The sequence below is a fragment of the Tribolium castaneum genome, chromosome 8 (genome assembly GCF_031307605.1).
Source record: "Tribolium castaneum strain GA2 chromosome 8, icTriCast1.1, whole genome shotgun sequence".
In the NCBI taxonomy this organism is placed as follows: Eukaryota; Metazoa; Arthropoda; class Insecta; order Coleoptera; family Tenebrionidae; genus Tribolium; species Tribolium castaneum.
Genome location: NC_087401.1, coordinates 8,635,119 through 8,653,222, shown reverse-complemented (window position 1 = coordinate 8,653,222; position 18,104 = coordinate 8,635,119). Strand labels below are relative to the sequence as shown.

At 30.0% G+C, this 18,104-nt stretch overlaps 2 protein-coding genes across 2 annotated transcripts in view; one reads left to right on the top strand and one right to left on the bottom strand.

Moving 5' to 3' along the window:
- The window catches only part of Actbeta (Activin-beta), a 59,767-nt gene that overhangs the window by 34,625 nt on the left and 7,038 nt on the right, over positions 1 to 18,104 (top strand). Inside the window, exon 2 of the mRNA XM_008196762.3 lies at positions 15,193 to 15,398. Within this exon, the coding sequence (XP_008194984.1) occupies positions 15,193 to 15,398 (206 nt within the window). The remainder of the gene's footprint in view (positions 1 to 15,192; positions 15,399 to 18,104) is intronic.
- LOC655169 (myrosinase 1) lies at positions 2,769 to 12,230 on the bottom strand. Its single transcript, XM_961239.5, has 5 exons — positions 12,075 to 12,230; positions 11,940 to 12,022; positions 7,679 to 8,763; positions 3,253 to 3,359; positions 2,769 to 3,001 (listed from the first exon to the last, which is right to left on the bottom strand). Exons 1-5 carry the CDS (start codon positions 12,128 to 12,130, stop codon positions 2,854 to 2,856), a joined length of 1,479 nt encoding a protein of 492 aa, XP_966332.1. The 5' UTR covers positions 12,131 to 12,230; the 3' UTR covers positions 2,769 to 2,853.

Below are 18,104 nucleotides of genomic sequence, written 5' to 3'. Positions count from 1 at the left end.
ACCCAAACAACTTTTGTTTTGCTTGTGGTAAAAATATTCTAACAAAACCTGGAAAACTTAAACGATCAAATGGTAAACGTTTTCATTATGATTTAATGTCTTATGAAAAGAGGTATACCAAGGTTTTTGGAAAAAATTATGTTAACCGACTACTGCTGGTTATAATAAGAGAAAATAACACTAATCAGTGCCCAAAAAAGAACAATCTGTGCCATTTTTAATTTTTCAAAAGTTTTGAATCAATGTTTTTTGTGGTGTCTTGGGCATTCGTTATTATCGTGACTAGTAAATTGTTAAATATTTTATTTGCTTTAAAATATCATCAGGTGAATGTAAATTAAGCTCAAACAACTTTTTTTATGTTTGTGTTTAAATTATCCAAACAAAACCAAAGAAGCTTAAACGATGACCATGGTGAATGTAACCATCAACATTTAAAGTCTTATAAAGACAGTTATTAAGGTATCTGAAATAAAATTTCATTTAGTACTAGTCTACATTAATATAAACTGTCCTTGACAGTACAAAAAAGAAGCAGTTGGTAACATTTGTTGCAAAAATTGTCAAGTACTGATACTTTAATAGCATGGAATTTTTAACTGGAATAAAAGTCATAACTTTGATTTAGCCAATTTTGGTGAAAATTCCCGAAACAGGTCAATTTTTATTTTTCCTTGCCTACTATTTGCTGCATATGGTTTTTGTTTATCAGTTGTCAGAAATGCACAGCCACCTCTAACTTTTTTTTCAAATGTAATGGTATGTCAAGTGACACCTTGCATGGAAGCCCTTTTCACAAGCATTACAACGCACTATTTGTTTTTTAAATTTTTTCAAAGCCTACGTGATAAAAAAATATTTTTTTTCATAAATTGAACATTTTCTAATGCAACAATTGTTCAAAATGGTCACCGTTCCTCTCCTAGAAAATAACATAACAATAGTTGCATAAATTTCTAACATTTTGCAATTTTTCTAGTGTGATTTTCCAAATTTCAATTTATAAAAATTGATTTTTTATCGTGTAGGCTTTGGAATTATTCAGAAAACAAAGAGTGCGTTGTATTCCTTGCAAAGTGCTCTTTCACATGAGGTGACACATTATATACCGTTACATTTGAAAAAAAAATGTTAGAGGTGGCTGTGCATTTTTAAAAACAGATAAACAAAAACCGCATACACCAAATGATGTGCAAAGAAAATCAAAAATCGACCTGTTACAGGTTTTTTTTACAAAAATAGCGTATATCCAAGTTACAAATTTTATTTTAGTCAATAATTCCACACTGCTTTAATTTTTTTATCACTTGCGCATTGACAATATTTAGTAAACAAATAGTGCTTTGTACTGCTTTCAAAGTGCTCTTTTATATGAGGTGTCACACAACATACCGTTACATTTGAAAAAAAAAGCTGGAGGTGGCTATGCAGTTTTGACAGCAAATAAACAAAAACCATGTCCTACAAATGATAGGCATGAAAAAACAAAAAGCGATCTGTTTCTAAAACTTTTACAAAAATTCCTATTACTCCAGTTAAAAACTTTATTTATACACACTGTATAAATATTTAATTGTTGATTGTTAAACTTTGTTTCACAAATAAATTTGGCTTTGGTATTATACTAGGATTTGAAGAACTATTTATTTTACACTTTTCTGTCTCTTGTATTTTTTTTGTAAAACGTAGGTACAGTTTTCGAGTAAAATAAAAAAACTAAAATGTAGTCAATATCAGCACGGACATCGTAGTGTTTTTTAATTAATTTATTTTTATTGTTGCAACACAAATGCAGAAAATATTTAACAAAAAAATATTTTTAGTTTAATGTTGTTCAGATAAGTGTTTTCTGTTGATAAATAATGATTCTTATACGTATTCAGGGTGCTTTGGAAAAAGAATTTAAAATTCAAAAATATAAAATTATAATTTAAAAATAATTAAAAAAATTATTTAGTTTACTTTGACCTGAAGTCACTTGGGCATTGACAATATTTAGTAAACAAATAGTGCTTTGTACTGCTTTCAAAGTGCTCTTTTATATGAGGTGTCACACAACATACCGTTACATTTGAAAAAAAAAGTTGGAGGTGGCTATGCAGTTTTGACAGCAAATAAACAAAAATCATGTCCTGCAAGTGATAGGCATGAAAAAACAAAAAGCGATCTGTTTCGAAAACTTTTACAAAAATTCCTATTGTTCCAGTTAAAAACTTTATTTATACACACTGTATAAATATTTAAAAAAACTTGACGTTCTATTTTTTTCGACTTCAGTATCAGACTTAGGGTTAATTATTCTACCGATACACACTGGTTTTTTGTATTGGTAAAAAAACCTTGTAAACTATTGTATTTTTTTGTTTTTGATGGGGATAAGATTTTTGAGGTTGTGTGTTGGTGCATCGCTGCGCTGGCACTGTTCAGGCCCCCATAAAATGAGGCGGCGTTTCGGAAGCTCGTATAAGTAAATTAAGAGGACAAAAAAGGGGAATATAGGACATCGATATCCCGTCTCGCCGGAAATCGCAGCCTTGTCTGATCAGCAAAAAGGATTCTCCTATTATCGAAATGAATGCGAACAATCCGACTTATTTATCGCATTTTTGTTGTACAAACCGCCATTATCACAAACACAAATGTTTGTCAAGCGGTGATTTATCTCGAAATGTAGTTTTAAGAACACCTGTAGCTTCTTCCTTTCTCTTGCGTTGAAGTCACCTCAAACTTCGGCGATAATTAAGGCGAGAGACGACGAACTTTACGAATTCGATTCGTTGCTCCACTTGTTACGTGAAACGACAAGTTTATTTTATTAAACAACAACAAAAAAAAACAAACAACAAGAATTTATTATAGTTCTGTTTTGTACGTATCGGAGGGAATTGTTTCGTCCAATTGTCTTCGCTCGATCAGTTTCTTGTACCACTTTGATGAAGTTTTCGGAGTTCGCCTGCGACCAGGGTCGGCGAAGTCCACATGATACAAACCGAACTTTTCCCTAAAATAAAAAATTTAACTTGCAATTACTCGAAACCATTACTTTGGAATTTAAATAAAAGAAATGACCAAGTGATCAAATTTTCCTCTAACTGTAGGTAAAACCTTGCTAAAAAAGAAATAATTACATTAACCATTCTTACTCGCAATAAATTACAAACTAATGCCCTTATTACTTATTTTTTGCAAATTTATAATTTATAATCATAATGATAAATGATAATAATATTATGATTTATGATATATACTTACGTATATCCTACAAGCCATTCGAAGTTGTCTAATAAACTCCAAGCAGCATAGCCTTTCACATTAACTCCATCCCTGTCAATGGCTTCAAGTAAAGCCTTAAGATACAACTGAAAATGACCATAATTTAATTAATTGCAATCACAATAAATTTGATCAATTGAATAAGAAAAATAATAATAATAATTAAGTTCTAGAAACCAATAGTACAATGTGTTTTTAAATGATTCCCATCTAGTCGTCTGTGAATTTTCCATGTAAAATCAGAAATGTCGCTTTATGGAATTATAGACAGGCATTTAGACACCGAATATTACTACTCTCCATTTATTAAGTCTTTAATTCAGAAATAAGCTTCGACAATAGAAGTGTTTTCTCGCACAGTGTAACAATTTAGTTGCATTTTAACGAAATGTTTGAACTTACATAATTAACAATTTGTAAATTTTACAATTGACAGTTTTGACATTTATTGGCAGAAAATTCAAGTGAGCACAGCGGCACAATTTTTTTACATGTAAACCAATTTCAAAGTTAACTGAGAATGAGAATCATTTAAAAACACATTGTATGAGTATTTATGAGATGCAAAAGTAATGCAAGTTATACAAAAAGTGTTTGACAAATGTTAAAACAAATTATTTTTAAATATAGCGTGTCTTTTTTTCTGAAATATATTTTTTTATTTACGTTAAAACTTAAACCATTTATTGATTCTTTAATAATACTCACAATGATAAAATATACAGAGGGTCTCGCTAGTAAGTGCAAATAGTGGTATTTCAATTTTAATCCATAGATTAAGCACTAAAATTGGTAAACTGACCTGTATTTTTTAAAACGTTTTTTTGTGGAATAATAAAAAAACAAATTCAGATTAAATTGTTGTATTTAAAGAGACTTATACACTTTATATAAAATTTGGGACACATTTTGAATACGTGTAAAATACTAAAGATAGTTAAAACTTTGTTTCACAAATGAATTTGGCTTTGGTATTATACTAGAATTTGAAGAACTATTCATTTTATACTTTTCTGTTTCTTGTAATTTTTTTATATTATGTAGGTAGAGTTTTCGAGTAAAAAAAAAGAAGATGTAGTCAATATCACCACGGACATCGTAGTGTTTTTTATTAATTTATTTTTATTGTTGCAACACAAATGCAGACAATAATTAGCAAAAAAATATTTTTAGTTCAATGATATTTAGAAAAGTGTTTTCCTTGGATATAAAAATATAAAATTAAATAGGATGTGCAGAAAAAAAATTAACACTAATACGCTCATATTTGGCAAAGTTGTCTCCCGAAAATTCTTAGAAACAGAAAATCAAAAATATGTCATTAAATTTATATAAGAAATTAATAATGAATAAATTAGAAACCAGTGAAAACACACTGATGAATTACTAAAGGATATTGTTTATTTATTCGTAAAATGGGGAATAATTGAAAAAAATTGATAGTTCTAATTCATAAAGTTAATGTAACGTTTAAGGAACGGCATTTCCCATCTTTACTCTTTATGAATAAACTACGGACATCTAAAGGTTAGGATACGAAACGACGTACAAAAAAACGTTCTCGTCCTCGAAAGTTTTCAGAGCAATTAATTTAAAAAAATGGTTGTATTTGTATAATAGTTAAGACATAACGAACAAAAAATACAGGCAGATAAAGCATTAACTTTTGAATATTTAAGAAAATTTTAAACATTTACCAATTTTTATTCTGCTCCATATTTTTTAAAACGCTGCGAATACGATTATAGATATAAGAAAACTGTTAGGAATAAGGTTGTAGAGAATTAAATTTGCTACAAAAAAGTCTGCGAGACCATTTCCTTATCTTCAACCATTTAGGCCCCAAAGTCATTCAAAGACGCTCAAGCGACGGGATTGCTTCATTTTGCCAGTGGTCAAGTATTGGAAAGTTAATTTATGTTTAAAAAGATAGAAATATGCTGTCGCGGACTTTTTTGTAGAAAATTTAATTTTCTACAAATTTGCTACTTACACTTTTTTTGTATTTTCAACCGGATTTGCAGCGTTCTCAAAAATATAAGTTGGAACGCAAATAGTTAATTCTAAGCGGTAATTTTTTGCGCACCGTTGCATATTTATCAAAACGCTGGGAATACGATTGAAGATACAAAAAAAGTGTAAGGGATAAAGTTGTGAAAAGTTAAATTTCCTCTGCCCGACTATTTTTGGGGGGTTCAAAAAATCCTACGATTTTGTAACTCGTTTCGCCTCCTAAATTACAGTCCTCCGTAGATAAGACTTTGTTATTTTTTATTTATTTATTAAAATTGTTAAAATATCAGCAATTTGAATTTATTATTTTTATTCATGGTTTTTAGACAAATCCACCGACAATGAAGGCGTCTCTGACTGTCTATAAAAAAGAAAAAAGTCCGTTACTTTCCGTGACGTGACCACCGGTAAAATGTAACGAATCCGTCGCTTCAACGTCTATGGGGCTTGAGATGGTCTCCCAGACTTTTTTAAATAAAAATTTAATACTCTACATTTTTTTTAACATTCTTCTTGCATCTTTAACTATATTTGCAGTGTCTTGAAAAATATGCGTAGAAACGCAAATTTTAAATTTTAAATATTTTTTCTCTTGTTTCTTATGCAAATGCTAATCGGCAGTTTTTCTCAGTCTCTTAAGAATCAAAAACTCAACATTAATGCATTTTTCTAAATAATTAGTGAATTGGTTAGATTTACATAAAGTTAAAACGATTTGGTGGCCGAGACTGTAAAACGCAATAAGCCCTCATTTTTATCTTACCGTACTAGGGTTCAGAAAATCTCGTCTGGTCTCCTATGAATATAAATGTTTTAATTGTCAACTTTACAAAAATGTTACCTTTCACATAATAGTAGGTGAAGGAATTACAGGTGATACTTCTGATTATGTCAAAATTATATTCAAGAATCTACTTTTTTTTTCATTTTCCTTAACTTTATATAGGATCGCTGAAAGTATGAATACAGTTAAATATTATAAAAACTATTCATCAAAACATATAGAAATTTGGTATATGCTTAAGAGTATATAAATTGTATCGCTTCAGATGTTTATTAAATTTCTATCTCCATTTGTTCTTCAGATACAAGGCTAACTTGATTATTTTAAATATTATTTTAAACAGCAATAGGGGTTAAATTTATTATTTTTAAAAGAATCATTTTTTCTGAGTCCAATGGTGTAACACATGCATATCTTAATTTAAGCAAACGAACTAATAAAATTTTGGAAAATGTAAAAATTTTGTTAGTCTTGGAGATTTTGTCATTATCTATCATTTGCTTAAACATTGACCAAAAAATAGGTAAAAGTTAAAAATAATTCTTAAAATAACACTTTTAACTGAAAAAGAACACGTTTTAATTTAAAAAAATAAACCCGAAATACATGTTCAAAGTGATTTCAACAAATTTATTGGCTTTCTGTCGCCATGACTAACCATTAAAAAAAATTTCGCCCAGTTTTACGTAAATGTACCATTGTTAAGGTGATTATTGCACCCAAGTTTAATTTGTGGCTAAATATATAAGTGACAGATCGCAAATAACAGTATTTTCAAAGCCAACTTAGTTTTCCAAAATTCCAGAAATACATTTTAGAATTTTTATTTTTTTTACCTTTTAATAAAAATAAAGGTGGGTTTTATGTCACATCACTGAATTCAGAAAAAAATGCTGTTTTAAAAAGTATTAAATTTGACCCTTTGTGATATTTAAAAAAATCAAGTTAGCCTTGAATTTTCAAAATAAATTACGATAGACATTTAAGAAAACTCTCAGATGATAGAATTTAAACATTTTTAACTGTTTTCCAAATCAAGGTTCCCTGTTAAACAGCTCTGAAAATATTTAACTGTTTCCAGACTTTAGCGAGCCTGTATAAAAAATATTTAATATTTTCAAACATTGTTAAAACAAGTGAAGATTACTGTTTCTTGTGTATAAAACTGGAAAATAATTATAGCTATTTAAAAAAAGTTTATTGTTTAACAAACACAATAACGATTACTTTTATTTTCATCAATGATTCACAATTACAATGTGTTCAAAAATGGTTGTTCATCAAGTCACCTATGAAATTTGAAGGTAAAGTACCGCGTAATTTAAATTGTGAATGTTGTCAAAGTGACAAATTTGTCAAAATAATGCAAAAAAGCTGTGGATCCAAAAACGAAGAACATACAACAACAAAAAATGACGAAAATATAAAACACAAATAAATACAAACCCTACACTTGACACAACTTTGCCGAAAATGCAAAAAAGCGAAGAAAAAGCTAATTAGCTTATAAGCAGATAATTTAAAATAATATAGAAAATTTAAAAAAATAAAAATGAAATTTGTGAAAATATGGTTTATGTCGTAATACCTATATACAGAGTGTCTCACCTTCATAAAATTAACCCTCTCTAAATCCTCAATTTCGCCCGCATCCGAAAACCCATTCTCTGTAATAAAAATTGGCGGGTTATCGTATTTTTGTTTAATCCAGCTCAAAATTTTTCGCACCCCCCAGGGCGTCACTTTCAACCAATCAGACTTCGCCCCTTCCCACTTCACATCTTGATAAACCCCCGCCTTTACGTCTTTATCCCACGAAAACTCTTTATCATTTTGTTCATCCACATCTTTGACCAGAAAAGACGTATAGATATTAACCCCCAGAAAATCGAAACTATTTTTCACAAATTTTATTTCGTCTGCGGTAAATTGGGGTAGCCTTGATTTGGCAAAGCCCTCTTTCTCGCTTGTTAATTTCACTCTTTCTTTGACAATTTGGGGAAAATCGCCACTACCATAAATGGGATTAAGCCACAACCCGACGTTAAAATCCCTTGCACGTTCTGCGGCGTCACGGTCTTGGGTGGACTCGCTCCCTGGTTCGTACCATCGCCCATCGACCACGAACCCAATCTGGGCCTCTTGCTCCCTAAACTCGCCCTTGGCCAAATGGTACACTTTAGCGTGTCCCAAAATAGTGTTCTTGATGGCTAAATAATCCCCAAATCCCGACTGGTCTACCATTGGGGGCCAGTCACTGTCACCATACCCCCAAGTGTTCGAGTTAATGGTAATCCAGTACTTGACTCTATCGCCAAAATTTTTGAACAAAATGCGAGCGTATTCCTCGAAAAGGTCAGCAATTATGGGGTTTGTCCACCCACCGAGGTCCTGAAGGGGTTTGGGTAAATCAAAGTGGAACATTGTGACCATGGGTTGGATATTTTTGGCCAAAAGACCATCGATTAGGGCGTTGTAGTAACGGATGCCGTCTGGATTGATTTTGTTAGGGAACCCATTTGGTAAAATTCGGGCCCAGGAGATGGAAAACCGGTAAAAATCGACTCCCAAGTAGGATAAAAGCTCGATGTCTTTTTGGTATTGGTGGTAGGAGTCACAGGCGATTTTGGCATTGGAGGAGTCGGATACCATGGAGGAATTCAGCTCCCAGTGGTGGTCAAAAGTGGTTTTTCCTTAAAATAAGTCTTACTCTAACAATTCAGTTCAATACAGAACCATAAACAAACAGGGTGATTCTTTTAAGACCTACATTACACACTTTTTTACTTCTAATATAGGTAGAGCTTTTAAATTTTGCTTACGGTTCAAACGGCTGTTCTCAGTTCAACTAAATTATTTTCAAAATGATTGAACTTCCGGAACTACGAGAAATTGGCGCCAACTTTGAAATTTTAAATTGTAACCACCTATTTTTATTGCATTTTTGGATTCGCTTTTTGGAACTGAGTAAAATCCACCTAATTGTTAGTACTTATCTGTCATAGGTTTTGAAGTATGTCAATTTTTTTGTTAAAATTTTCATTTACATGAGTTCATTTAAAATGTCATTGCTCTTAAACTCTTTAAAATAAGTGAATAATTCTTTTCGCAATTGATAAGCAAAAAAAAATGGCATCAATTTTTATGCAGACTTTTATTAACATCTTCTATATGTACCTCTTACAGTTTTTGAAATAGTCGCAAACAACTGAATTTTAGCTAATTATTTTCATGTTTAATCATCGAAAAATACGATAAAATTGTACTATTAATTAAAAGAAATGTTCGATTTGTTCACTATTTTCATTCAAGAAGTTCAAAATTCGATGTCAGACTGACTGAATTAGTTTACATAATTCACTAAGTTATAATTAACAATAATTAAATATTATTGTTTTACTGTTTATTCGATAATGAACCAGCTAAAAACTAACTAAATTGTTGAATTTTGACAAATGTTCACCATTTTGCAAGGTCTACTTGATTAACTATAAAAATTACAAAGTAAAATTAGTTTTTTGTATTTTTTTTTCAAAAATATTCTTCTTCTTTAGAATGCCGTAAAAAATAGGTTCGTTTGAAAAAACGGTGTTATAGCTGATTTGTGATAACCATTTTGAAAAAATCATAGCAGCCTTGCAGTTTAACAGTTGACAATCCTGGAGATTTGAGAAGACCCTTCGAACCTTTGGGTATCAAGTGCAAAAAGAATTATTCACTCATTGTACAGAATTCACGAGGCGTGATATTTGAAATAACCCTTTGCAAATAAAAATTTTAACAAAAAAAAACTGTGACATAAGTACCAACACCTAAGATAAGTTTTACTCAGTTTGAAAAAGTATATTCAAAAATTAAATAAAAACGTTTGGTTACGATTTAAAATTTCATAGTTGGCGTCAATTTCTCGTAGTTCCGGAAGCTCAGCCATTTTGAAAATAATTTAGTTGAACTCGGAATAGTCGATTTAGATCGTAGATATATAAAATTCTAAAGCTCTAGTTTTATTAGAAGTTAAAAAGTTTCTTATACAGACCCTAAAAGAATCACTCTGTATACAAAGTGTTTCAAAAAGATCAAGTTTGTAAAACTTCTGACAATTTTGCCATCTTTTTTACTTTGTTATACAGGCTGTCCATTTTTCGAGCTCCACCATGGGGGTCTCAGTTATAAGATATATTAGGTCCGTTAAATTAGGCAAAGTTGTGCATTTTTATGCTGAAGAATTATCTAAAAAAAATGTATTTTTTAAGCGAAATAAAAAAAACAAGACAAAATTTTTTGCAAAGAGTGTTTTGGAGTGTTTTGAAACGAGCAAAATTTTTCTTGTTTTGTTTTGCGAAGAATAAACTTCTAGCTTATCATGCTGTTTAGATTTTAAATAAGTAAGCGTGACGAAAAGGTGAGCGTTCTAGATAAAAAATTCAATTAAACTTCCAAAATCTAGTTTATTTAAAAACAAAAAAAAGTTGACGTTTTTTTTCAAAGCACTCTTTGCAAAAATGCTTTTTTCTCCATTTTGATTAGCATGTAATTAATATTCGATCAAATCATGTGATACATCGTTGTAATCAGGACTAAAAACACTTTTCAAAAATACAAAAAGGAAGAATGGCTTCCATAAGAAAAAATATAGTTTAGTGTTGTAACTTTGACATCAAGAATACCTTAAAAAATGGAATAACACATATAGATTTCTTGTAACAAAGTGCCTGAAAAATGTTCTAGTTAAATACGTATAGCTCTTTTGGTTTTCGTCTGAAAAAATAAAAACGAAAATAACAAATTTCCGTTTTTTCCAATAATTTAATTCTTTCAGATAATTGTTCAAGACAACTTGAACTAACCAACGTCGTATCTCTTGTAATAATTAGATCCCCGTGGTGGTCTAAAAACGAACACTCTTTATACGACGAATCCGTTCGACAAAATTTTTATATCTTAAACCACATGGATGTAAAATGTCCCGAAATATCGATTGATGTTGGAGAAACCGCAAAGTTATCGACAGTTTTTAAGTTATCAACGCATCTAGAAACCTTTTAAAAAGCTTTTTCCGCTTAGTTTAGCGACTTTCTTGACCATATCTATTTAAAAAATTAAGTTAACCAAAAAACCGCTATATTTTCAAGAACGATCAAATTAACTTCAAAACTGCACTGTAATTTCTGTAAAAAATTTAAGAAAAAAATACTTTTATATTTTAATGGAAAAGTAAAAATGATGCTTTTGTAGCCGTAACCGTTAACCGGAGCAACTCCAGTTTTTAACCATTCGATAGGTAACTTAAAACAGATTCCAATAGTTTTTTATTTTCTGTTCTAGGTCCTACAGTTTCCTAGAAAATTGTCAACAACCTGTTCATTTTTTTACACTCTTCGGACGCCGCCCCATTACGACGAAACTATTCTAGCTAGCGCGCTAGATGTGCTCTAAAGCTTTTAGTTTTCGAGTTATCAATTTTTTTGACTTAACATTGATTCGTAACCAAAGCGGAATTAAACAGTTATTTATTTTTGCTTGTAATAAACGTCAAGTTTTTTTATAATTATCATTGTTTTGCACTTTTTACTCGCCGATTACGGCAAAAGTATGAAAACCTTTGCAACGGTTTTATGAAATAAACAACGACATAGGCTTTAAGGCGCTTTCTCGTGAATATTCTTCAATTTTCAAACGCGGCCGCTTATTCCAAAGGGAGTAGAAGATAAAAAGTCCAATACCGCTGTAATCGGCGCCGGCAGGTCACAATTTAATAAGGTGTCTAATACTTAGAAATAAGTAAATGACTTAATTTTTAATAGTCTTAAAATATATTTTATTACACTTTTGACACACTTTATGTTTGTTATCAACTTCACACACTCACCTCTACTATCATAGCCACCTTCAATTTGATAAGCCGAACTCGCGACTCCGAACAGAAAATCGTCGGGAAATTTATTATTTGCACTAAAATTTTATCAAATTTATTGCATTCCATTAAAGTTGAAGTCATATTTACCAGAATATTGGTTCAAAAATTAAAAATAAATAAATACATTTACGAAAAATAGTCATTTTGATCGATAACAAGAAACTGACGACCTTCACGTTACATCATACTACAACAAATTAACAACTCATGTTTGTTGTGTCTATGATAGGCTCGGTTATAGTCGTAAGTCAACTTGAACGCGCTCGGAAATGCTCTTTATTATTATCACAATTATATTTCTATACTGTATAATAAAAAAGTCAAAATACAAATATCAATCAACAAAGGTTTCTAACTTACAAAATATTTGTAAAAAGTATATTTTAGTATTACACAGAGTGCGTCAATAGTAAGTTACTTCTGACTTGTCCTTCGATGCAACCAAAAATACCAAAAATACCACTTGGACACTTTGTTTGATTTTTAAAATCAGTAATTGTATCAACAGTGGTTATTTATCTTTTAAATAATAATAATCTATAATGAAATTTTAGCAAAATTATCAAGACAAAATTGAATTTTTTTTAATAAATCATATAACATGTTACAATTGACACACATATTTCTGTTACATCCTGTATACGTAAGTTTTAAATACTCTTATTATTGTAAACACTTTTTCATCCAATGAAATATATACAAATATATATGTTAATCTCGATTCCTAAAAAGTTGTGTTTTTTATTAAAGATATTATAGGTTTTGTTAGATTTTGTTAAGTTTATCTATTATCTTTCGTTTAAAAAAACTATTTGTCATTTTCTAAATATTTAGTTTTTTTTTTAACATTTTTGGATTTGCACTTTTTTCTTCAAAAATCGGTAATTCGGCTACTTTTTTAAGTTTTAGAATCTTTCCTTCATTGTGTTCAAAAAAGTTTACAAACTCAAACATTTTAACGTTATTTTTGGACAACTTCTATAAGCTATTAGTCATTAGTTTTAAATGAACTGCCCCAATTGTTATATTACTAGGTGTAAGAAAATTTATTTCTGCAACGATCTGTATTAGCATTCTCTATACCTATCTGTAATAATTTTCAAGCATTGTCGTTTTTTTTTTTAGACAGCCGGAAATTAGCCACAGATATTTTTGCACAGTTTGATAAAGAAAAATTTCTCATTCTGTTCAAAATTTTGCAAACCTTTTTGTTAAAACAAAATAAATTCATTGAATTTAGTTTTGAAAAACTTTGATTTCTTATATTTTTCTCGCGTTTTCATTGAAACCTAAGGGAAAAGAGCTTTGGCTCATAAATTTTTCAATGCTAACAAAAAGTTCGTATAACTTGGAAACTGTTAAACGTAAGTATAGAGAATGGTAATACAGATCGATGCAAAAAGAAATTCTCTAAGATTTATTAAAATAAAAATTGTTGCATTTCATTTAAAAATTTTGAGTAATAGGTGTTTCAAGTTCTGCAAACTTAATCTTAAAAATTTGGAGTTTGTTTTTTAGAAATTTGAAAACACCAAAGAAAAAATCTAAACTCTCTTTTTCAAATAAGCTAAAAAAGATTTCAAAATTTTTAAAAATGGCAGAGTCATCGATTTTGAAGTCTAAGATGCAAATCCAAAAATTTTCAAAAAATTTAAAATATTTTGAAAACGACTAAACTTAGGTAGTGGGAATGCTGAAAAAACTCCCTTAAAATAACTCGAGTAATGCAAAAATTCAAAAAACGTAACTTTCCATTTAAAATACGAAAGTTAAAGACGAACTCCATACAGGCTGACCCAGAGGTGTGTAATCTTTTTGCTACTTAAATATTGCTAGGCCGTTTTTATTATACGATAGACCGACTTAGAGTTAACAAACAAAAAATATTTTTATTATATACAGGGTGTTATATACAGGCTGGTGAACAAAAATTATGTTTCTTTAAGTGAAACACCCTATATACCTTGGCATAACTAAATTCTACACAAAAAAATAATGTAACTTTATATAAACTATTATAGGTCTATCACTTTTCGTTTCGGAATTATTCAACTTTTTGTGAAAAAAAGACCAGTTTTTGTAAAATCACTGCAAAGTCGCCTATGAATTTTTTTTGATAAATTTGCAACATAAAAACTTAGAATATCCTGTTGTTTTAGCAATAGTCCACTTTTACTTAAAACATGCAGGTAATAGGTTTTGTGCCAAAACGCAAAAAGATGGAAACTCATTTTTTTCAAATGGAACACCATGTATTTACGTATCGATAACATTTTGCATAAGCTTTCTACTATATGGTTTGCATAGCAAATTGAAAACATTTTTCTGGATTAAAAAAAAATTTATTACAAGAAAATTTGTTATCCTAGAATCTGATAAGTCAAATGGTAATTTATTTTTTGATATGTACTAATGTGACTAATTACATTAGTAATCTAATTATTACTTGATATATAAATGAATTTTACTCATAAAGAATTAATAATAAAATAAATAAAAAAAGAATTTTTTTGAATTTTTTAAAAAATATTTCTAATTTGCTATACAAACTGCATATCGTTAGAAAGCTTATAAAAAATGCTATCGATACGTGTAAATTAAAAAAATGAGTTATTTAACTTTTTGAGTTTTGGTACAGCCTGTACATTATCTGCATGTTTCAAGTAAAAGTCGACTATTACTAAAACTACAGGGTATTCTGAGTTTTTCTGTTGCAAATTTATCGAAAAATATTCGTAGGGGCCTTTGCAGTGATTTTTCAAAAATTGGTCTTTTTTGCAACAAAAAGTTGAATAATTCCGAAACGAAAAGAGATAGACCCATAATAGTTCATATTAAGTTAGACTATTTTTTTGCGTAGAATCCAATTATGCAAAAATATATAAGGTCATCTATTTAAAAAAATATAACTTTGGTTGACCACCCTGTATGCAACACCCTGTGTGTAATAAAAAATTTTTAGTTTGTGGACTTTAAGTCGTTCTATCAGCTAATGAAAACGGCGTGGCAATATTTCAAATAACAAAAATAGACCGATTACGCACCCTTCCGTCACCCTGTATAATTTTCCTTTATTCAATATAATCAAAAAATCCCTTGACCGCGGTCTAAAATTACACCCCTGCGTGCGGTTTTAGCGAATCCTTTTTTGCAAATAGCATATGCATTGCAGCGGCTCGCCAATAATCCCATAAATCTGTTTCAGGGTCCAGGGTAAACCAGAATAGACTGTTAGAATTCCGTGTAAGTCCGGAATCCGGACAAGCGGGCCAGGAATTCCGGGTTAGGACGGCCACACTGTGGCTTAAAGCTGACATCAGGCATCGTCGACCAAGCCAATGCAGATCAACGGAAATTTACGTCTTCAAAATCATATCGCGTCTACCAGATACAGTCACAATTAGTTCACAGGTAGTTTCAAAAATCCACCTTGACCCACATTGTGTGTTCCCCAAATTTGAAACGTCTCCAACTTATAATAAATAAATTTTGTGTGCCAAAGTTTGATGATTACATGTCACCGTAAAGGTTAAAGAGCTTGAGTTACCAGAAATAGCATAATGAATTATTAACGGGACAACAAAAAAGCTCGGTTTACTGTCACCTTTAATCTACTATGGATTAAAGGACATCAACCACAAGTCGTATTAAAATTTAACCAGTTATACCCTAATGTCACTATTATTAATTCAAAAGTCCACTTTTATGTCGCCTGCGAAATTATGACAGGTACACTCTAATAGTACACTACACTAAAGTTGGAAATAAATTATAAATAACAGAGTATTGATCCTTAGGGCTTTAATAGGGGGGTTAAAAGGATTATCTATTCGAACCGTTTGAAAGCGATCTTTACTTAACTGCAAGGTAATTGGATTTTTAATACTCAAGTACTTTACAAGTGCTAAGAACTTACGATATTACGATAAGCAGCTTAATTCCAATGAATGATTGAGTTCAATAAAACACCACAAAAATAGTTTATAGTTGGCCGTAAATTATTAAGCAAATAAATCTTTAAGTAAGAGGACAACCATTCATAAATTTTATGCCGGCTTAAGGAGATAAAAACAATTCCAAACAGTTTTTTTTAATTCGAATGAAAAAAGATACAGAGGAGTGACAACAGTTATTGACTTAGTGTAGGTCGTGGAAGCTCAGTCAAATCATAATTTTTTTAAGAGAAACTTTGGTATTCTAGCAAAAATGTTGAGCAAAATTGCAGTATTTTCACTTGAAATTTAAAAATCCCCTAAATTAATTTTATTTTTTAAACTTTTCTCTCCTATAAATGAGCCAAATCGCTCATCACGTTTGATTTTTAGCAATTTTTTTTAAATTCTCTATTTAACAAACTTTCTTAGTAAAAACCCGGTTACTAATTTGAACGAAATGGTAGTTCTAGAAATCACCAAATGAGGTTCTTAATACAGGATGTTCCGTGTAAACTCAACATTGGAATTATTGGTAGTTCTAATAGTGAAAATAGTCATCTAAAAACTTACATACAATCATAATCTCTTAGGTGCTGCTCAATAAAAATATTTTCAAGATGGTGACACTTCCGGTATAACCGGAACAACTACCTTATTTTAAATAGAAAGTTATATTTTTTAATGCGTTTTTGGATTACTAGACTTATTTTAAGGTAGTTTTTATAAGCTTTCCCTATACCTAAATTAAGCCAATTACGAAATATTTAGGGTTTTTTTTTTTTGGATTCGCCCCTTCAAGTTCAAAAATCGGTGAGTCTGCCATTTTTAAAAATTTGGAAATATTTTTAGCTCATTTAAAAAAGGAAGCCTAGATCTTTCCTTTGGTGTTTTCAAATTTCTAAAAAAGAATAACAAACTACAAATTTTTAAAGTTTGCAGAACTTAAGCACACATAACTTTTTTTTTTCAAATGAAATGTCAAAAGTTTTATTTCACTAAATGGTAGAGAATTTAATTCTGCATCGATCTGTATTAACATTCCCTATACTTATGTTTAATAGTTTTCAAGTTACAATAACTCTTTTTTTGGAATTAAGAAATTCATAAGCCATAGGTCTATTCTTATACTTTGCCCTGGAAACGAATGAAAAAATATGAGAATTTTGAGTTTTTTAAACCAACATTCAATGAATTTATTTTGTTTTTAGGAGATGTATAACACAATTTTGAACAGAATTTATTGTTTAATCAGAAACGTTTTTGTGGCAAACTATGCAAAAATAGCTGTGGTTAGTAAAAAATTTTCTACAATATCAAAAAAAAAACAACATAACTTGAAAATTATCTCCGATGCAGAAAAAAATAGTAAAATAAAAATTTGGACATCCCATTCGAAAAAATTAAGTTATGGGCACTTGAAATTAAACTTCAACTTAACCTTAAAATTTTTGGTTTTATTAACTTCATTTTCAATTTTGAACACAATGAAGGGCAGATATAGGCCTTCTCTTTTAATTCTCCAAATATGATCTTGAAATCTCTACAACTAAGAGAGTTTCCGATTTTTTAAGTGACAGGTGCAAATCCAAAAATTTTCAAAAAATCTTAAATATCTCGAAAACGGTTAAACTTAGGTATAGGGAAAGTTAATAAAAACTTCCTTAAAATAACTCATCTAAGCCAAAAACGGGGTGAAAAACATAGCTCTTTAAAGAAAGTTGATAGCGACTTCCGGTATAACCGGAAGTGCCGCCATATTGAAAATATTTTCATTGAGCAGAACAACAAATTTCGGCTGCGTACTAACTTTCAAATAAATATCTTTATTAGAACTTTCAATACTTCTAATGTGGGGTTTATACAGGGTGATTCTTTTAAAGCCTACATTAGAAACTTTCTAACTTCTAATAAAACTAGAGCTTTAAAATTTTGTATACGATCGAAAACGACCATTCCAAGTTTAACTAAATTGTTTTCAAAATGGCTGAGTTTCCGGAACTATAAAAAAATGGCCTCAAGTTTGAAATTTTGAATAGTAATCATACAATTTTATTGCATATTTGAATTTACCTTCTCAAACTGAGTAAAATTTACAAAAGTTGTTGGTACTTATCTGTCAAAGTTTTTGACATATGTCAATTTTTTTGTTTTAAGATTTTCATTTGTAAAGGTTTATTTAAAA

Bases quoted from the DNA above. Each gene is read 5' to 3' on its own strand.
- LOC655169 (XM_961239.5), bottom strand. From the start codon at position 12,130: ATGACTATTTTTCGTAAATGTATTTATTTATTTTTAATTTTTGAACCA. The intron at 12,023-12,074 runs GTAAATATGACT...ATAAAATTTTAG, and splicing joins ATTTTTGAACCAATATTCTG to TGCAAATAATAAATTTCCCG. The intron at 3,002-3,252 runs GTAAGTATATAT...TTTTTATTTTAG, and splicing joins GAATGGCTTGTAGGATATAC to GGAAAAGTTCGGTTTGTATC.